This window comes from Sorghum bicolor, chromosome 7 (assembly GCF_000003195.3).
Source record: "Sorghum bicolor cultivar BTx623 chromosome 7, Sorghum_bicolor_NCBIv3, whole genome shotgun sequence".
Taxonomy (NCBI): domain Eukaryota; kingdom Viridiplantae; phylum Streptophyta; class Magnoliopsida; order Poales; family Poaceae; genus Sorghum; species Sorghum bicolor.
The window spans coordinates 6,347,465-6,368,931 of NC_012876.2; the positions used below are offsets into that span (position 1 = coordinate 6,347,465).

At 46.1% G+C, this 21,467-nt stretch overlaps 2 protein-coding genes, 1 long non-coding RNA gene and 1 pseudogene across 3 annotated transcripts; 3 read left to right on the forward strand and 1 right to left on the reverse strand.

Moving 5' to 3' along the window:
- On the forward strand, positions 1,296-5,762 carry LOC110436911. Its single transcript, XR_002454826.1, has 3 exons — positions 1,296-1,471; positions 1,754-1,854; positions 5,665-5,762. It is a non-coding gene; the product is annotated as an uncharacterized LOC110436911 (long non-coding RNA).
- On the forward strand, positions 5,889-8,318 carry LOC110437347 (SWI/SNF complex subunit SMARCC2-like). The gene is made up of 7 exons (XM_021465774.1): positions 5,889-6,143; positions 6,235-6,424; positions 6,507-6,725; positions 6,816-6,989; positions 7,073-7,450; positions 7,534-7,788; positions 7,870-8,318. The coding sequence occupies exons 5-7, from the start codon at positions 7,214-7,216 to the stop codon at positions 8,149-8,151; spliced, it is 774 nt and encodes a 257-aa protein (XP_021321449.1). The 5' UTR covers positions 5,889-6,143; positions 6,235-6,424; positions 6,507-6,725; positions 6,816-6,989; positions 7,073-7,213; the 3' UTR covers positions 8,152-8,318.
- LOC8069676 lies at positions 8,225-11,944 on the forward strand (annotated as a pseudogene).
- LOC8069677 (glutathione S-transferase T3) lies at positions 12,169-13,329 on the reverse strand. Its single transcript, XM_021464271.1, has 2 exons — positions 13,086-13,329; positions 12,169-13,005 (listed from the first exon to the last, which is right to left on the reverse strand). The coding sequence occupies exons 1-2, from the start codon at positions 13,257-13,259 to the stop codon at positions 12,286-12,288; spliced, it is 894 nt and encodes a 297-aa protein (XP_021319946.1). The 5' UTR covers positions 13,260-13,329; the 3' UTR covers positions 12,169-12,285.

Here is a 21,467-nt window from a genome sequence, read left to right on the forward strand (position 1 = left end):
AGAGGCTGAGGGCACCCTTGGAACAACGAACAATATAATATACTCAATACAATGCAAAGGCTAACGCCGACTAGACGTAAAGGCTATTACTCGAGATCGATCTGGATAAATCGACTATCTCTTACATTAACTATCGAGTTCAGCATATGCCTAAGCTCGAATAACTATCCCAGGTACTCCATGGCCGGCTATTGGAGGTAAAACATTGACATATAAATCATAAATAACTTTTAAATTGTTGAGTTTGAAAATATGAAAACCAAATAAATAGATTTATTTTAAAATAAAATTTCAAAAAAATATACATATATCACTTTACGGTAGAGATGTCTGGATTTTAGACATTCGACGCTGCAACTTACTCCAAATCTTCTCAAATTTTAACCATAGCTTCCACATGCGATAACACGACGCCCCGTCAAGTTTCACGATTTTCGGACTTCCTTTGGATTTTATATAATTTTAATACACTTTTCGTGCATGTAACTCGATGTGTTACCTCTGCGAGCTGGTCGAGATTTCGTGTGAGGTCCTAGATACAGACTCAGAATATACATAATACCATGAATATCATTTTTTGAAACACTGCGTTGCGATATTTCATGTACGTGTAGTTCAAATTTGAATTATCCGAAAAAACACAAAGAAACAAATTAAATCAGTCAAATATAGCAAAAAACTCAAACTTCTCCCAAACTTTAAAATAGGTTTTGAAACTGTGTCAAGAAGCGTCACAAAAAAACTCAGATCGAAAAAAAAATATTCTTTGCCGAGTGCCCTGCCACCTGGCACTCGGCAAAGACAATTTAAAAAAAATAAAAAAAATATTCTTTGCCGAGTGCCCTGCCACCTGGCACTCGGCAAAGACCATTCTAAAAAAATAACCTTTAACCTAACTTGCCCCAGCCCGCACCCCTCCCCAACCCCAGACCCGCTCGCGCGCCCCAGCCCTAGCACGCCGCCGCCGTCGCCCTTCCCTCGCCGCCGCCGTCGCCCGCCGCCGACGAAGCCGAGGCGCCGCCCCGCCCCGTCCTCACCTCGCCCCCACGCGCCCGCCGCCGCGCCGCGCCGCCCCCACCCGCCCACCGCCGCGCCGCCCCACCCCACCCCCCGCGGCCGCGCCCCAGCCCAGCGTCGCGCCCGCCCCCACCGGCCCCCTCGCCCCACCGGCCCCCTCGCCCCCGCCGCGGCCCCGCCCCGGCGAGCCCTCTCCGCCGGCGAGCCCCGGCCGCGGCTGCCAGCCCCTACCCCGGCGAGCCCTCGCAGCCGGGGCACCCCATCCTGCCCCGGCCCCTACTACCCCTACGCCGGCAGTAGGGAAGAAGAAGGGAGGAGCAGGGAACTAGGGAAGAAGAAAGAGGGGAGAAGAGAAGGGGAGAGGAGAAGGAGGAGAAGGAAGAGAAGGAGGAGGAGGGTGTGGTCGTCTCCGTCGTGGTGCTGCGGTCGTTCTCGTCGTCGTTGTCCATCGCCGGTAAGTGGTATTTTTTCTGGTTTTGTTAGTAGTAGTAGTTGGTAATTAGTAGTAGTAGTGTAGTAATTAGTTAGTAGTAGTCGTAGTTAGTAGTAGTAAGTATGTCGGCTATTGTGCCGTATGTGATGTTGATGGCCTTATGGATGTGTGGCATTCGTGTCGTATATGTGCTGTCGGCCATCGAGCCGACTTCTTTTTTGCAGGTTTTGGAAACCTCCCCGTACAGGGGAGGTTCTGCCAAAAATTTTTACTTATATTGTTGTTTTTATTGTTTTTGCATAGCAGGACCTGTCGAGGGGACTCGGAGCACCTCGACACAGCGTCGCCTCGCCACTGCACCGACTCGTCACTGCGCCGCTAGCCTGTCTTCACCGCCACCCTAGGTATAATTAACCTGCATCCCTTAACCTTGTCGTACTTAGGTCACGTAACCCAGTTAGGCGTCTTCCGTCCGAAAAAGATACGGTCGTCGGTATGCGTGTCTGTGCATATTCGTCGGCCGTATCTGTTTCGGATTGTCCACATTTTTTGGACAGCCCGTGGATGCGTAGATGGTTAGCTTCCATGTTTTGCTCCCGTCCGAGTCGGAGTTTCGACAGCACCTCACCGTTGTTCTCCGGATACACACTCTCCTTGCTAGGACGTGTATCGGGAGAACAGCGGGGAGGTGCTGCCGAAACTCCGACTCAGACGGGAGCAAAACATGGATCCACCATGGTGAAGGCGACCGTATTAGAGATGAGGTGGTTAGACCACGCCTCGAGGAGTATGATGGCGACCGTATTAGAGATGAGGTGGTTAGACCACGCCTCGAGGAGTATGATGGAGATGCCGGGATAGCCGACCTAATGGAAGACTTCACTGATGCACGTGACAATGAAGTGTTGGAGCCTGAGGATCCAGAGGAAACCGCAAAGGCGTTCTACGTTATGATGTCTTCGGCCCAGAAGCCCCTTCATGAGAAGACATCAGTTTCACAACTGGATGCCATTGGACGCCTATTACATGTGAAGTCGCGGTTGAGCGTTAGTCGAGATGGGTTTGATTTTTTGTTGACAGTTCTGGGCACAATGCTTCCGGAGGGTCACACGCTGCCCAAGAACACATACGAGTCATAGAAACTCCTTCGTGCACTTAAGATGCCATATGAGTCGATCCATGCTTGTCCCAATGGGTGTGTCCTATTTAGGGGAGATGACCTTAAGGGAGCAACGCACTGTCCAAAGTGCAAAGCCTCTAGGTTTGTGGAGGTAGAGAGCAGTCCTGGCCAGAAGAAACAGTCTAAAATCCCCGAGATGGTCCTACGGTACCTTCCATTCCTACCGAGGATCCAACGGTTGTACATGACAGAAGAGTCTGCGAAACTGATGACATGGCACAAGAATGGCAAAAGATACAGTGACAAGATGGGACACCCGTCGGATGGTGAAGCATGGAAGTACTTCGATGAGCAGCATCCTGGCAAAGCTATGGATGCTCGGAATGTACGTGTAGCGATTGCAACAGATGGGTTCAACCCGTATGGATTGTTGGCGCCCCCCTACACTTGTTGGCCCGTGTTCGTGATCCCCCTGAATCTACCCCCCGGTGTCATGTTTGAACCCAAATATATGTTGTTGTCGCTGATAATACCAGGACACCCGGGCAATAATATGGGTGTGTTCATGCAACCGGTTTAGGATGAATTGCAATATGCTTGGGAAAAGGGGGTGCTGACCTACGACCGAGCTACAAAGAGGAACTTCACAATGCATGTGTGGTACCAGTATTCAATGCATGACTTTCTGGCGTATGGCATATTTAGTGGTTGGTGTGTTCATGGGAAGATGCCTTGCCCAGTATGCAAGGCATCTCTGAGGTTCACCTATCTGAACAAGGGGCGCAAGTTTTCTTCGTTCGACAAACATCGACAATTCCTTGATGACAATCATGAATTCAGACGAGACATCAAGCACTTCACGAAAGGTCTTCAAGTCACCGATCGTATTCCTCATATTATGAGTGGTGTCGAGGTCCTTGCTGAGTTAGAGGCTCTCACAATTGATGAGGCCACAGGTGGTTTTATTGGATATGGCCACGAACACATGTGGACGCATATATCGGGCTTGACTAGGCTCCCTTACTTCAAGGACCTTCTGCTTCCACACTGCATCAATGTAATGCATACAGAAAAGAACGTCGCCGAGGCACTCTGGGGAACACTCATGGACATAAAGGAGAAGTCAAAGGACAATGTGAAGGCTAGACTGGACGTCGAAATGATGTGCGATAGACCAAAGCTGATCATGAAGACACCTGCTCCCGGCAAGATTTGGAAAAAGGGCCCAGCCGATTACATCCTGAAAAGGAACGATAGGAAGGAAATACTGGAGTGGATCAAGACGTTAATGTTCCCTGATGGGTACGCGGCGAATCTGAGTAGGAGAGTGAACTTGAAGACTTTGAGAGTCCTAGGGATGAAGAGTCATGACTTCCACATATGGATTGAGCGGCTACTTCCTGCGATGACCCGTGGATACCTCCCTGATCCAGTGTGGCGTGTCTTAGCAGAATTGAGCTACTTCTTCTGCCAGCTTTGTTCTAGGGAGTTATCCCTGCCAGTGATTGGTGACCTGGAGCGTGCTGCACCTCTATTGCTCTGCAAGTTGGAGATGATCTTTCCACCTGACTTTTTTCTATCGATGCAACATTTGATTTTGCACCTACTGCGTGAGGCAAGGCTGGGGGGTCCCGTGCAGTTCCGTTGGTGCTATCCAATCGAGAGAAGTCTAAAGATTCTTCGAAAAAAGTGTGGAAATAAAGCCAAAATTGAGGCTTCAGTGGCAGAGGCATTTAGGGTGGAGGAGGTGTCCAACTTCACAACAACATACTATACTGAGAACCTTCCCCCCAACGTGCACAAGTCACTCCCTCGTTACAACGATGATGAGAGCTCATCGACACTGAGCCTTTTCAAAGGGCAATTCGGAAGAGGAAGCGCAGGTACACCCAAGATCTTACGAGATCATGAGTGGCGCACTATCACACTATACGTCTTGTTGAACCTTGAAGAAGTGACTCCTTATCGAGAGTAAGTTCTCAATGAGCTTTTTACGTACATCGTCAATATCCTCCACTTATCGATCCAACATCCTCACGATCTTGTTTTTACAGGGAGTTTATAAAACAACACTGGACTCATAGAAGGGCTCCTACCATCCAAGAAGAAGACGATCTTATAAAAAATGCTGATTTTATTTCCTGGTTCTGTACAAAGGCCCGCACGGATAGTGAAATGAGTGGTGAACTTAAACAGGTTGCAAGGGGCTCCTCCAGTAAGGTCAAGTCCTTCAACATTTATGATGTGAATGGCTATCGCTTTCGGACGAGAAGGTACGAAGAGTGTCGGCCCAACCGGAAGACCACGTGCATAGGAGTTCGTACGCCCGGCACCGATGATCGCGACTATTACGGCGTAGTCGAAGAAATATACGAGCTCCACTTTGAGGGCCCCAAACCTCTTAACCTAGTGATGTTCAAATGCCATTGGTTCGATCCTAACATCATTAGAAGAGCCGATGACATTGGGCAAATTGAAATTCGACTAGATTCTGTCTATAAAGGAGAAGATGTCTACATTGTGGCTCAACAGGCCACGCAAGTTTATTATCTCCCATGGGCGTGCCAAAAAAACAAGAACCTTAAGGGTTGGTACCTTGTGCACTTGGTATCGCCACGCGGCAAAGCGCCTGTCCCAAATGAGGATGATTACAACTTTGACCCGTTGGCAGATACTGGAGAGTTCTATCAACCTGAGGGGCTACAAGGGCGTTTGGAGATAGACCTTGATTCGCTGATGGGCATGGAAGTAGACAATGACATCAATGAGGACGAGGGTGAAGTGGTGCAAGATGCTAAGGACTTAATGATGCTTGAACGATGGCGGGCTGAGCGCGATAGGCTTGTTAGTGATGATGACAATAGTGACAGTGACACAGACGACGAGGAGGACTTAAGAGAGGTCGACAATATTGATAGTGATGATGACAATAGTGATAGTGATGATGAGCTGCCAACCTTTACCGTTGGTGGAGATAATTTCTAAACCTCATGTAATACTATATTTTTCTTATTATTTCTTTGCAATAATGTTTCGTTCATGTAATACTATATTTTTTGATTATTACTAATTTTTGTAATCTTTGTTATTGTAGGCACAGGACAGTATGCCAGGTGGAAGTAGGCGGCCGCAAAGGACGGGGGTCACCTCGGCCTTCATGAGGCCCAACGACGAGGAGCAGGAGGAGGAGAGGACGACGAGGAGGATGGAGGAGCTTCACGAGGAGAGGCCGAGGAGGGGACGGGGAGCAGGGCGAGGTCGTGGACGAGGACGGGGACGAGGACGAGGAGACGACGAGGACGTGGACGAGGACGAGGACGAGGAGAGGACGACGAGAGGCCGAGGAGTACGACGAGGACGAGGAGAGGACGAGGACGAGGATGAGGACGAGGCCCAGGTCCAGGTCCAGGCCCAGGGCCTGGACGAGGACGAGGACGTTGACTTGGGCGCGATGACACCGTTGGAGCCGACTTCCTCAGCTTCGAGGAAGCCCTACCAGCGCGGGGTCACGCGCCTCCCTACCTCGGCGCCTGCGGCACACTCACGTGGGACGATTCGACCCGTGGGTGATAAGTAAGTAAACGTTCATGTTTTCACAACTTATTCATATGATATGTTGAAAATCAAACTTTACACTAACAATTTTTCTTAATGAATCGTGCAGGTTTCAGATTGTGAGTGCGGGCAAATTCCGCTACCCTAGTTCTATCCAGGGCCTCCTCATTAAGAAGCACTACCCTGGTTTCGTCACCCACAAAGGGAGACGTGAGCCAGCCTTCACGTGGGACGACTTCTACAGCGCGTTGGACGAGAACGATGTTCTCATCGCACAGGTCATCAAGGACGAGTTCTGAGTGAGTCACCATAGCACAACGTTGCTCAATATTATGCATTTATTCTTGAAATATTGAAATGATGCATGATGTATGTATGCAGGAGTGGTACGTGATAGAGGACGGCGCCCCCGTGGACAGGGTTGCGTATGCGCAGGAGGAGACCTGCAAAGACCGGGTCAAGGACATGTACCACGAGGCGCGCATCCAGTGTGTCGTCACCTACAACGCCGACGTCCTTGGCCGGTCGGTGGGCAAGAGCCAGGCTAGGGAGATGATCCTGGATCCCGACACCGATCTCACCAGGGAGCAGTACATACAGGTAAGTATGAAACATTACTTCTGATTCCATCCATGAAAAAATAAGTAGGCTACATTTCTTTTGATTCATCTTATGACGTGTCAAATGCAGTTTCCTGCTGAATGGTGCAAGGGCCATCTTGACTGTTGGGAGGCCATTGTAGACTGGTGGAGAAGGCTGGAGGCGTACGCCGAGCGGAAAGCCAGACGGGCGTACCGCCTGCAGATGCCAGGACCGGCCCACCACCAAGGGAGCCGCTCCCTCCCAGGGTACATGGACACATAGGTACGCTTCTGTTCATTTCATTTGTTCATTCATTAATGTATTCATTCTTATTACGTGTAATCATCCTTGTGTTTTTCTCGCAGTCCCAGTCGCATGGTGGCATAGTCATCAACGAGTACGTGGGGTACGCCCTTGCACACAAGGGCCGAGCGGACGATCCAAACAACGTCTACAGCCCCGCGGACGAGGCCGAGGCGTACACCAACCCGAACGCCTACGAGAAGATGGCCGAGTACACCTCACATGCTCGCGCGCGCCACGGGGACGACTTCGATCCCGCCACTGAGCCCCTCGACACAGAGATCCTGATGAGGGCTGGAGGAGGGAAGCAGCACGGGCGGTACTATATGGCCCACAGCGCCATCGACCTGACCACTGTGCCCACGCTCTGCCAGGTGCGACAGGCGAGCAGCACAACCTCCTCCGACGTCCCCATACGAGCTCGGCAGCCGTCTTTCCAGGTAACTATAGTTTTATGCGTCGTTCATATACTTTACATATATACCTAGTGCATTGCTCAAACATCACGGGTGTGTTATTGCAGTCCCAGTTGGCCGAGTTGCGGGCCAGGCAGGAGTCCGCGGAGGAGGCCCATCGGCAGGAGATAGCGCGCCAGAACGAGGCCCATCGGCAGGAGCTGGCGCGCCAGTTCGAGGCGTTTCAACAACACCAGCAGCGTCAGATGCAGGACTTCGCCAACTACTTCACCTCCCTTCAGATCTCTGGTGTAGTCCCGCCTCCGCTGCCTGCATCGCTGTTCGCTCCACTCCCTCTTCCTGGCACTGTAGTACAGTCTCCAGTGAGTATATACGAGTGCATATTGCTTTGTCTTCTGTGGACATCATACAGGTACTAATGACATCGCTTCTACTTTGTGAAGGCACAGTCGCACGGATCGAACCTGACTCCTCAAGACGGCGCTTCTCCAGGCCATGGGTGTCAGGTCCAGCAGACTCCACAGCAGACGTGGCCTGGCGCTCCTCGGCCTCAGACGTACGGGTGGGGTCCGTGGTCAGCTGGCGCTCCTCCGCCTCAGACACACGGGTGGTCGCCGTTGTCAGGTGGCGCGCCTCAGCACCCAGCAAGTTGGCCGCAGCAGGGGTGGCCAGGTGAGGGCTCTTCCCAGGGACACGGGGATGCCGGGTCGCAGCCGGACCAGTGATATGGACATGTTATGCTTGTGATGGATATGTTAGGCGGATTTGATCACTTTGTGTATGCGGATCTGTGACAGGATGAATACCAACTATTCTGTATGTGGATTTGTGACCATTGATGGATGCATGTGTCGATTTGTGACTATATATGTTATGCAGGTTCTATTACATATGTTATGTATGTTGTCTATTGTGAATTGAGTGAAAAAACAGCAAAAACTGAAAAACAGCAAAAAATCTCAACTTTGCCCAGTGCTGGCACTCGGCAAAGCTGGGCACTGCGTGGCTGTGGTTCCCAGCTTTGCCGAGAGCCAGCCACCAGACACTCGGCAAAGAAATATTCAAAAAAATAAATAAATATTCTTTGCCGAGAGCCAGCTTGTAAGGCACTCGGCAAAGATATTTTCCAAATAAACAAATAAATAATCTTTGCCGAGAGCCAGCCAGCAAGGCTCTCGGCAAAGATTTTTTTTTAAAAAAAAACAATCTTTGCCGAGCGCCGGCCGTGGTGGCGCTCGGCAAAGAGCCGTCAACTAACGCCTCCCTTGCGACGGCCGTCAGCCTTTGCCGAGAGCGTAGTGGCCCTTTGCCGAGCGCTTGGGCTCTCGGCAAAGTACCAGAATCCTGTAGTGGCAGCAACTCATTGATAAGCTCAGGGAACCCCTTCATGATAAAAGATAAGCCAGGTCATCTATAACTCTTATAATCCTAAACCCCACTAACTATTTCTCTAAACATGCAAGCTATCCGCCTAAGCAATGTACTACCATATTCAATTAAAATCCACTAAGTAAAACCTCAATAACTATTTATCTCAATTATAATTCTAAACCCCACTAACTATTTCTCTAAACATGCAAGCTATCCACCTAAGCAATGTACTACCATATTCAATTAAAATCCACTAAGTAAAACCTCAATAACTATTTATCTCAACATGCAATGCACTACCACATATACAATTAAAATCCAATAGCACACATGACAACTGTAGTGTCCATGTTAGCAAAACAAATAAGTATAGCCCACATCATCATACTACACAATCCATTAATCCACAATTCCCGCAGCAACGCGCGGGGTATGCTCCTAGTTTATATATGATCATGTATCCAAGTTATGTTAAAATTGTGTACATCAACCATGAATAATCACGTGCATTGTTATAACTTATACGTTCACATAAAAGTGAAACAAAGTAAATATTCATAATCAACATATCATGTCACAAAAACCTTCATCATTGTGCTTAGTTTGTCAGATTTAATTTTGTTGTTTACTTGTGTATCACGAAGAGGATGAGTTTTAAGTTCCGAAGTATAGATTATAAAGCTTTATAGTTCACAATTTTACACTAGTTCTAGCAGTTTGAACTACAGAGAAGGCATTGATAGTATGGCCAAATTAAACTACTTTAGCATTTCTGTTTGTCAACCCAAATAGTAGATCAATAGAGTTCTGAGCAATTTCATCATTACTTCTAGTTTTACTGTATTTCATAGAAAATATAGGAATTCATATAGATAGTGTTCGTAAAATTTTTACATATTTTATTGCACATTAAAATGTTGCATTTAATGATGTGTGCAAGAGGGTCATCTCTATTTAGGTTCCTATCATCATTCATCAACCTATCAGCCATAGTTAGTGTTACGGATGCATATAATTTTGACGCTATGGTCTTTGATCACTGGTTGCATCATTGTTAAAATATCGTGCGGCAGGTATATTGTCGTGATTGATGATGTATGGAACACAGAAGATTGGGGATTTATCAAACTTGCATTACCGGAGAATGATCGTGCGAGCAGAATAATTACGACGACACGTAGTGTTACAGTTGCAAAATGTTGTTCTTCTCAAGTTCATGAAATGGAGGCTCTTAGTTTTGATGACTCCAAAAGGTTGTTCTTCAGGAGAGCATTTGGCTCTGAGAATTCATGTTGTCCTCACTTGGAAGATGTTCCAGACAAAATATTGAGGAAATGTGGTGGTCTGCCATTGGCAATTGTTACTGTATCTGGCATATTAACCAATGTGTTAGCAAAGGCAGAATGGGACAGGGTACTTAGTGCTATTGGTTCTTCACTTGCAAAGAAAGATGATGCTAAGACAATGACCAGTATCTTATCTCTGAGTTATTTCGACATTCCTCACCATCTAAGAACTTGTTTGTTGTACTTGAGTGTGTACTCGGAAGATTATGAGATTGAGAAACAATGTTTGATCAATAGGTGGATTGCAGAAGGGTTCATTCATGAGGAAGAAGGTCAAAGTAAATATGAAATTGGTGAGGGTTACCTCAATGATCTGATCAACAGAAGCATGATCCAACCTGTTGAAGTAAAATATGGTCAGGCGAAGGCATGTCGAGTGCATGACATCATCCTTGACTACATCAAATGCAAGGCTGCTGAAGAGAATTTTGTAACTTCATTAGATGCTGTACAGTCTGTATGTACTTCATACAAGGTTCGTAGGCTTTGCTTCAGCAACCACAACGAAGAAAATGTTACTTTGTGGGCAGATCAGTTATTGTCTCAGGTTCGATCAATTACTATATTTGGAGAGCCTGTTAAAATCTCTTTTTTGCCTTCCACTGCTCTACTTGTGTTGGACCTAGGAGAATGCACAAGCATGAAAGACCATCATCTTGCAAGTATTGGGAAGTTGTTTAATCTTAAGTACTTGCGTCTCGGCTCACCTTCAATAAATAGGCTCCCTGAAAATGTTGGTGAACTACAACATCTACAAACATTGGATGTGCGAGGCACCAGTATCAAAGAAGTACCACGAACTATCTCAAAACTTCAACAGCTGGCACGTTTCTATGTTGATTGGGATGCTCGATTTCCAGATGGAATGATTGGGCAGATGGTTAGCTTGGAAGAGCTGGGGCAGTATGGAGTTGTATCCTATCAGCAAGAGCAGCAATCCAATCAAGAATTCAGTAAACTAACCAAGCTGAGAACACTAAAAATAAAATGGCAATTTAATTTACCTGATGACTCAGAAGGAAGAAGCCAACGCGAGGGCATTCACAATTACGTGGGAAATTTATTATCTTCATGCAACCTCCATAACCTTTATATCCGGGCAGACTCTAGACAGGCGTACCCACTGTCACTACATTCTTGGCACCCTGCTGCCTCCTGTAGCCTCCGTAAGCTCTGCATAAAAGGACATGCCATCTATAAGGTACCAAATTGGATGGGTTCACTTGGAAATCTCAGTGTGCTACAACTATCCTGCATAATATGTTTGAGACCAGAAGATGTTGAGATCCTTGGAGAAATACCATGTTTGCTTTTTCTCAAACTAAGCACTGTCGGGGGCACCAACGGAAGGATCATCTTCCCTGGCAACAACGGGTTCAGAAGTCTGAAATATTTCTCCCTGCGTATGTATGCTTGTGGGACCTTGCTGAAGTTTGAAGCGGGATCAATGCCAAAGCTTGAGCACGTGGAGATTAAATTATTTCTGCATAAGATGGAGTGCCTGAATGGTGCTCCACCTAGTTTGGGCATCCAACACCTCTCTGCTCTCAGCAAGGTAGAGATCATAATTTATGGCAGGTCAGATGAGGATGACAATGATGATAACGCCTTTAGCTGTGTTTCAAGAGCCATTAATGCTGCCATCAAGACACTTTCCAACCATCCCACTGTCAGGTTCGATACAGAAGAATATTATGATGATGGCTGCCAACATTTCGAATCCGTAAGGCTAATCTCAATGAGGAGTTTCATTGCACTGTTTCCAATATGCCACATCATCTCTAGCAAGATGAAACAATGATTGAAACTAACTCTCACAATGGTCCATTTCATTTACACTGTTTCCAACACTAAATAAAGCAATTAATTGTATTTGGTTGCATGATAGCAGCCGGATCATATGCACCATATGACTTTGTTACCACCTCTCTACAACACTACATTCGCACTACAAACTGCCATTTACAGTGAAGATTGTACTGTTTTCACACTAGAAACTGTGTACACACCAGAATTTCAAAAGCCATGAAAAGTGACATTCACACTAGTAACATTCACACTAGAAACTGTTCAAACTAGAAGCTACCATGTACACTAAAAAGTAACATGCACAGTAGAAGATATTTTTCAGAACTCACCTTCTTATGAATAAAGTTTTTCTTCTATCTTCTGTATTGCTCTCTCATGCTTATGCTTTTGGTCTTCGGTCATGTTACTTGTATCTTTACTCAGCAAGGTATTGTAGACTTGATACATCTTCGCTTCCTTTTCCTCCTTTGCTGCCTGCAGATTTGCATTCGATATCTGAATCTGTGCTTCAGCTACCTTTTCAAGCTCCTCTTTCCGATCTTCCTGGACCTTGACAATTTTTTGAATTGAGTCTTCAAGGTTGACAATTCCATCCATAACTTTTGTCTTCTTGCGCTTTCCACTACGCTCAGCCTTTGCACTGTCCCTTCCACCGGGACGTATTTCTTCTTCTGTGATGTCAACTAATTCAGCCTTGCCTTTCTCTGTGTCAAATAATGCACACCATTTGGGCTCTTCTTTTAGTATCTTCCACCAATGCACCAATGTAAAAGGCTTTCCAAACCTGCTTACATACACCTCCTGTGCCTCTTTCTCTAGCATGTCATCTGAATATCCACTTGTATGTATTTGAGATACCTTAGTCCAGCAGTCATTGAACTCACCAATCGACGTCTTGAGGCGGCACCAGTGAATCTTCAATTGGTTAAATTCTCTTGTACGCTTCCCTTCCCCTTTCTTGTTAAAGTGGTCAGTGACTTCTTTCCAAAATGTTTCACCTTTCTTGTCATTACCATGAATTGGGTCTTTAGAAGCATTCAACCAAGCACTAGCCTACAAAAACAGTCAATGTGAGCATCGAACCATGAATTAACCCAAAGAATGACCTACAAAAAAAATTGAACAGTGAGTACCAGTCTTTCTTCCTCTTCATGAGTCCAATATCTTTTGTTGTTCATCTTTGCTGCCCTATTTGAGTCGATGTTTGCAGATTCATCAATGTTACTTGAAGTGCCTTGTTTCGTAGCTTCGGGAGATGGTGTTCTGTAGAGATTTGCTGATGGTGGACACATCGGGTTGAAGGGCATACTCTGACCATGTTGTTGTGGCTGTGGCGATTGGTTTTGTCCAATCAAATTTAAAAACCCTCCTGGAGGATACAGCCTGAAAAGAGAGTGAGACTGGAATCTAAATAATCTTCAAAAAGACAAGATTGCAGCAACAAACTACCAACTTTGAATTCAACTACTGTGGGCATCCTCTCTCAACTACATAACATAATGTTAATGCCAATATGGAGATTAACAAAATATATCCATACTCCAAAGTGAATGGCCACTCAAGCAAATTCAATAACGCAGATCAAAGCCACCCAACCTATACGGACGATAACACTGAATATTACTGCGTTCAAGCAGACTAGTTTCTTGCTAAGTAGACAGTCACATAGGTACTGATGGAATATTGCCATGGAAATCAACAGATCGACTACATTGGAATATTGCCATGGAAATCAACAAGCATCACAGATCGACAAACGTACCATGAATTTGGGTCTCGTTGGTTTGCATGAAGAGATGAAAAATTTGAGCAGACGGCCCCCCATCCTGCTCCTTGCGGTGTCCATGGCGGCATGGTGAACAACGGAACACCTGGGGAAGAAGTAGCCGGCGCAGCTGGGGAGGAAGTCGCTGGCGAAGCTGGGGTTTGAGTCGGCACCGGTGGGGAGGAAGTCGCCGACGGCCGAGAAACTTGCGGGGACCCAATCGACGAATCCTGATGAGGTGACGGCGCAGGAACCGAGCTGTTCTTCAATCCAAGCCGGCGCCCCTTCCCTCCTCTGCCGGTTGCGGATCCATGGCGCCGCCTTGAACCTTCTACCGACGGCGGATCCATGGCGGACGGATCTCGTCCCATGCCCTAGTACGGCGCGGCGGCGGATTCACTGGCGGACGGAGCAAGCAGGAAGGCGCGCGCGAAAGAAGAGGGAGCTGCGCGCGGGAAGAAGATGGAGCTGCGCGCGGGAAGCAGGCGAAGATGGCGCGCGCGGCTGCCGCACGGGATCGGGGGTCGGGGAGGGGAATGAAACTGAAACGCCTCAACAGCCGTTTCACCCGGTTACCAAGACATGGGAAACGTCGCCAGGTCGTTTCACCGTGGTGAAACGATTTTACTCTCTCTCCTCCCCATTTCATGCAAACTGCTACAAAATGCTGATATGGCACCCTATTAAATGTGTATGAAATGCCCATGAAATCCCCATTGAGACTAGCCTAAGTTCCCTCATCACACAACAGCAGGCATTGATGGTTCCATCAACCGTTAAATATAGTTGTCTGTTCAATTAAATATAGTTCATTTCGGCTCTCTTGTTTATATTTCGTTTCCACTTCTCTTCTAGCTGCGCTCGATGCATACTTCTCCCTTCCATTTAGCATATATACATATATACTTGGCTGTTCAATCGAACAGTTTGTTTCCTCTCTTCTAGGCTTTGAGGGATTGGAATGAAGTGTTTGGGGGGTTATTCAACGAGTGGTTCAAGCTTTGGCAAATTAGAGAAGAGCAGGCAGAGCAAGCTACTGATTCAGAGACTGAACAAGAGGTGCCAAACCATGGTCCCAGCCAGTTTTATGTTTCCTGTTACGCCATTTTCTCCATCAAACTCATTATCTTCGTTTTCCAAACAGGATGAGTCACATGAAAATGAAGAAGATGGGCGGACTCACGAGGACGAAGAGACCAGTGAAAACGAAGTGGCGCAGCAAGATGACAGTGGTAGCAACAATTAGAATGACGTATCAGTCTACAAGAGATTGATGGGTAGGCTACTTGGACCTTGGAAATTTGGCTATTGAAGGTGTCTGTCTAGAGTCTACCTCCAGGTTCAGCGAAAAAAGAGCTTTGGTACTTTATGCTTTTCTGTGTTGTGCTGGATTGAAGATTAGATTTGGTGTGGTTTGATGGTTTCTACTGGTTGTAAGATGCTTTCAATAAAGGCCTGGCACATTCACATTTGCCAATAGGAGACACATATTACGGTTTTGATTGTATTAGGCACACCTTTTTGTCACTCTAATTTATCTCATTCAATCAGATTTATCAATGAACCAGAGTCGAGAGGCTTCAAATACAAAAACTAATTTTACATTTTGGTGAGCATTGTTGTCAGAAAGACACTTTTAATCTTCTTTTAAAAAGTTCCCTGTCAAAATTGAAGGCGTTGACTTGTATTTTTTCTTAAAATTAAATGGTTGACTATTCAATTACATAATCTGTCAAAATTGAAGGTGTTACTTGTCTTTTTTTTCTTGAAATTAAAGGGTTGACTGTTCAATTACAAAATCATGTTCGGTTCTTCTGTTTTTGTGGTGTTTAAAGCTGCAGTAGAATTGTAGAAACAGAGCATAAAGCATTTGGAAGGGCAGACCACAAGCTGTCCCTAATGGTTTGTAAATAGAGTCTAGCACTACGGAAAAACAGTGGCTTCCCCGAGTGTCAAATGCACTAGGTGAAGGCCCAGTTGCACTCGGGGAAGCTTTCCCCGAGTGCAATACTTGGGGATGAGTTTCCGGGGTATCTCTCCATGGGAAAGACGTCTTCTCCGAGAGCCAAAAATAGTGCACTCGAGGAAGGCTTTTCCGAGAGCCGTCCTAGCACCAGAGGAAGAGTTGACGCCGTTGGTGACAGCTGGCGCCGTTTCCTTGTTTAAAAAAAAAGTCTTCCCCAAGTGCAACACTCGGGGAAGACACCCTCTTCCCCGAGCGCCGCAACCCAAGCACTCGGGGAAGACACCCTCTTCTCTGAGCGCTGCAGCCCAAGCACTCGGGGAAGACATCCTCATCCCCGAGAGCCGCTGTCTGGACACTCGGGGAAGACATCCTCTTCCCCGAGGGCCGCTGCCCAGGCACTCGGTGAAGACACCTTCTTCCCCGAGAGCCGCAGCCCGTGCACTCGTGGAAGCCACTTTGAAAATTCTTTTTTTTTTGCTTTTCCATGTGCACTCGGGGAAGACATCCTCTTCCCCGAGGGCCGCTGCCCAGGCACTCGGGGAAGACACCTTCTTCCCCGAGAGCCGCAGCCCGTGCACTCGGGGAAGCCTGTGACACTTGGAAATTTCGATTCTCCCGTAGTGTAGGAAGAATTCCATTAGCTATCAAGGAGAGAGATCAAATACTTAGTGACTCCTAGATAGCTAATCTAGCACGATCTTTCATGAACTTCTCTCTCACAGCTCACATAACTATCCACTATATAACATTTATTTTTTATTATTTTTATGCCTCATCTAGCTAGCTATTTGTAAATTGCCGTTTTGGACGCCATAAGGCTTCTAGTCGGTGACATTAGTGAGTGTTAGAAAGTTGTGTCTGCTCCACGCTGAATTTAATTATAATTAAAATTATAATTCCTTCTTCCTGCCAGTTGGCTAGAATTCCTTCTCACTGCCCAAGCGGATATCTCCTTGTAATTAGTTTTTGTTTTTATCTATATTTAATGTTCTATGCATGCGTACGAAGATTCGATGTGACGGGAAATCTTAAAATATTTTGGAAACTAAACAAGGCCTAAAGCTACTGCCTTGAAGAGCACACTGACGGAGTCCGGAGTTCAATCTTATGGCAAGTGGAGTCATTGCAAGAACAACTCAGTAACCAACCTGAGGACACTAGGAATGTACCAGAACCGGATGGTCACTCTACTCACTCAAACGGACGAAGTCAAAACTGTCAAACCCAAGGCATTTACAGTTCCGTGGGAGTTTTATTATCATCATCATGCAACCTCCATAATCTGTCACCCTGCTGCCTCATGTGGCCTCCGTAAGCTCCGCATCAAAGATGATGCCAAATTGGAACAAGGGAGTCAACTCATTGCGTCAGTAAAGCCAGCCCAGAAATAAAGGTCGACCAGAACTGAGTTCATAGAGCTACACATGTTTTTGCTGGAAAACGTGGAGCGGAGCTTAAAAATACATGGAGGGAAACAGTCCCAAACATTCCCTAAACTGGCAAACTTTTCATCACTCAAACTGAAACACTACCTTATTAAATTGAACCGATTGGCTCGGTGGGTATCCATGTATTGCTCCATGCCCATCATAACCCAGAACGGGATTTATCTGTGAACTACAACTCCATTAGTATCTATCCATACGACCATATGCACGAAAATTTACATTAGAACATTCTTTGGTACACTGATTTTACTGCCAAAATAAACAGTAGGGAGATGATCACGGAGCCTCAACAGACAATCTATTTGGAAGACACCACAAACACCAGGTACTACAGCATGTTAAGACTTCCAACAGAAACCCTATATAATTGGCGCCTACAAGTAAGCTGAAATTTACAATCTACCAGACTTCCCAAGACAGGAGGGGAGCATAACAAAACTGGTGAGTGACATCATGATTTCTTGTGCAGCCATTTAGTAACATCTTCTGCAATGTAATCACTTCCTGCCTGTCGTAAGGCGTGGCTTTCCTTTGACCTCGGTTTCCTATTAAGAGGAGGTTCAGTGGCAAAAGTAATACAATAAAGATTGCAAATCTCACAATATAATGAATGCAGCAAATTACAGAGCTCACCTGTGGACTGTGGAGATAGATGGATGTGTTAGTTTGACCTCTTCCTGCATGGCCCAACGGCCATGCAGAAGGATCCGTTTTCCCCTTATCCGCTCCTGATCGGGGAGCCACAGCCGTTCAATGGCTGGTGGGCCCCTGTCACCCTGCGGTATAAAGAGAAGGGAGGGGAGCCGGGGCACGCACCACGAAGTTGGCCGCCGCCAACACTCCCTCCCACATCTCAACCCTAATCTGATCTAGAGGGTCGCAGGCAGTGACAGGAAGATCCACCGCCGCCGCGCTACTTCCCGGTGTCTTCTTCGTCTCCAGGCGCCGAGCATCTACGTCCGCCACTGATGGCGGATCCCGGCCCTTCTGCTCCTAAATCGGATGGTCTGTGCTTTACCCTAACGTCCTCTACATCATGTACACCTAGATCTTGTATTAGGTTCTCGAAACACTCTTTATTTACTTGTATTAGTTTCCACCCGGCTAATCCTCCGGTTAGCAGATCCTACTTAAGTTCTATTTATTCCATCATTGGTATCAGCCTAATCTAATCGGGTGTTAGCGTCGGGTTAAGTCAGATTAGGTATAAGAGATTAGAAGGGTGGGATTAAAATCAATCGAACCCAAAACCCTAACCCTAATCCTAACTGTGCGCTGCTCAGATCAGGAATCAGCAAGAACCGGGCAAAAAGGGGGGAGAAAATACCTACCGAGATCGCCCTGTCTTAGCCTTTTAGACCGCTGCCGGCGGAATGTCGCACCCGCCCGAGGCTTGGCTCGCCGGGATGCTCCTGCTGCGCGCAGATCAGGGCACCGCCCGCGCGGCCGCTCGACGACGGCGTGCTCTGCCTTGGGCGAGCACGCGTGCCGGCGAGGGGTCCCGCGGCGGCGCCACCTTGCCTCCTTCCTGCTCCAGTTCGCCGGCGGCTTGCTGCTGCTGCTGAGAGAAATGCGGCTGGGGGAAGGGGAAATCAGTGAGCTAGGGTTTCAGGGGCCGGCCGGGGGGAAGGGGTTTTGTTGCCCCCGACTCACGCGCGTGACCGTCCGATCTTCGCGGACGGCTGAGATGCGCCGCAGGGCATCTGGGCCGCTCGGCCCAGGCGGGCGCCTCCGCCTCGCCCTCGCGGGCCGTTTCGACCGTTGGGCCGAATGGTTCGCCCCGGCCCAATTAGCCATGGAATTGCTTTTCCATTTTTTTTTCAGAATTCTGAATTAGCACCAAAAAAAAAACTGCAGGCCGGCCCACTCAGCTTAGCGCGCAGGCAGCAATTTCTTTTTTTACTGGCTGGGCTGTATTACTTGTTATAAGCCCAAAATCAGTTCCTTAATTATTTGTCTTTTTTCTAGAAACTGTTTTTAGTATTATTTTTTTTAGTTTCAGTATCAGTTTAAATTTCTGTTAAATTTTGATCCAACGTGATAAATTTTTCAGATAATATTAGATACATTTCTGGAAATTATTATTAGTATATTATTTATTCACGTTTTCCGCTGCTTAGTAATTTATTAGCTGCTCCTAAATTAAATTCAAACCAACAGGCGAATTTAATTTCGGGCAAAATTAAGACTTAGAATATTTTATAATATTGTTATTTTCTGACCAACGTTGATGATATCAATATTATAATTGTTTACCTCATCAGTTATACTGCATTAATTTTATTTTGTGCCCAACGGTGATGTAAAATTAATGTAGAAAGGGATTGTATGTATTAATACTGACCAACGTTGTTTTAATACGTGCAATTTATATTAAGTTATTTGTTTTTTTAATTAAGTCACCTCACAAATCTTGTATCTAAATTTCAGGATTCACCAACTGGGTGTCGTTGATTCCAACACTCAACGGGACCAACTACAAGTTGTGGCATCAGTAGTATGAGTTAGCCCTTGTCATGACAGACAATGCCTTAGCCTTCAACGAACCGTGTCCTGTTGAACCAGCAGAACCGGTGCGTGAAGAGAATGAGACTGAGGCAGCGTTTGCGACACGCAAGCGTGACCATGCCACAGTGAGAATGAGCTATGACCTTGCAAAGAAGCAATGGGACAATTCAAATAAGAAATGTTTGACACTGGCTAAGGCGACTATTTCAGAGCCTATTAGGGGATCACTTCCTGAGTGTGCCACCATCACTGAGTACTTAGAGTACTTAGAGAAGGTCAAGAACCAGTTTTATGGGACCACTAAGACCCAAGCTAGCATGCTTATTAGAGAACTCATTACTAAGAAGTACACAGGTGGTGGTGTTAGAGAGCACATACTGAGATTGAACTCCTTAGCATCTAAGCTCGCATCGATGAAGATGGAACTTCCAGAACCATTTATCATTCATGTGATTTTTTCCTCTCTGCCTAATGAGTTTGAGGCTTTTGTTGTGAGCTACAACATGGCACCTGAGGAATGGAACTTAGATAAGCTCATTGGTCAGTGTGTGCAGGAGGAGGAGAGACTTAAGGACTCACGGGGAGACTCTGCTCTCTTTGTGAGAGATAATAAGAAAAATTTCTACAATAAGAATGCCAAACCACAAAGGAAACCAAAGTGGGATGGCAGCTCCTCCTCTAGTGCTCAGGCTAAGGCCCCTCATGGAAAGGCACCTCAGCAACCTCAGCAGGACAACAGGGCCCAGGGTGATAACAAGCCACAATACACCAACAAAAAGAAGCCCTGGCTTGACCCTGATCAATGCTTGTTCTGTGAGAACAGAGGCCACATGCAAAAGGATTGCATTGGTTTCCTGAAATTCTGTAATAGAAAAGGTGAGGACTTAGTTACATTTGTAGATGAATCCTTGTATTTAAGTTATGATAAATCTACTTGGTGGATTGACTCAGGTGCAACAATTCATGTTGCTAATTCCTTACAGGGATTCCATACGAGGAGAACCCTGCAAAAAGAAGAAAGAACAATTAAGGTGGCAAATGGAGTACAGGCCGACGTCGAAGCCATTGGCGACTTGTCTTTAGCATTATTAGATGGTTTTGTACTTAGGCTATCAGATGTACTTTTTGTTCCTTCTTTCCATCGCAACTTAATAAGTGTTTCTAAATTAGATGATGATGGATTGGCATGCCATTTTGGAGATGGCAAATGTAAGATACTATTTCATAATAAGTGTGTTGGTCTTGCCTTCCGACAAGACAAACTTTATTTGTTATCAATTTCTGAGAATGTGAATGCTATATCCATTGTGAATGAGACAAACTCCTCGTCTATGAATGTAAATAGAAAGCGTAAGAATCATCAGCATGACTCTTCGAAATTGTGGCATTGCAGATTAGGCCACATTTCGAGGGGGAGAATAGAAAGATTAGTCAAAAATGATATTCTTCTGCACTTAGAACTCTCAGAATTAGATCAGTGTATTGATTGCTTCAAAGGAAAGTATGTTAAGAAAATTAAGAAAAATGCCAAACGAAGTGCAGGAACCTTAGAAATAATCCACACAGATATATGTGGACCTTTTCCTATTAAAAGTGTGGATGGTTATGATTCATTTATAACATTCACAGATGATTATTCACGTTTTGGCTACATCTATCCAATTAGAGAAAGATCAGAAGCTTTAGAAAAGTTTAAGATATTTAAGGCTGAAGTAGAAAATCAGCACAATAAGAAAATTAAGATAGTAAGATCAGACCGTGGTGGGGAATATTATGGGCGACATACCCCGTATGGCCAGGTTCCAGGACCTTTTGGAAAGTTCCTACA

Excerpts from the sequence above, each read along its gene's own strand:
- LOC8069677 (XM_021464271.1), bottom strand. The coding sequence starts at position 13,259 with ATGCCCTTCAACCCGATGTGTCCACCATCAGCAAATCTCTACAGAACA. Across the intron at positions 13,006-13,085 it reads ATGAAGAGGAAGAAAGACTG|GCTAGTGCTTGGTTGAATGC; the intron begins GTACTCACTGTT and ends CTGTTTTTGTAG.
- LOC110437347 (XM_021465774.1), top strand. The coding sequence starts at position 7,214 with ATGGCCGAGTACACCTCACATGCTCGCGCGCGCCACGGGGACGACTTC. Across the intron at positions 7,451-7,533 it reads CTCGGCAGCCGTCTTTCCAG|TCCCAGTTGGCCGAGTTGCG; the intron begins GTAACTATAGTT and ends GTGTTATTGCAG. Across the intron at positions 7,789-7,869 it reads GCACTGTAGTACAGTCTCCA|GCACAGTCGCACGGATCGAA; the intron begins GTGAGTATATAC and ends TACTTTGTGAAG.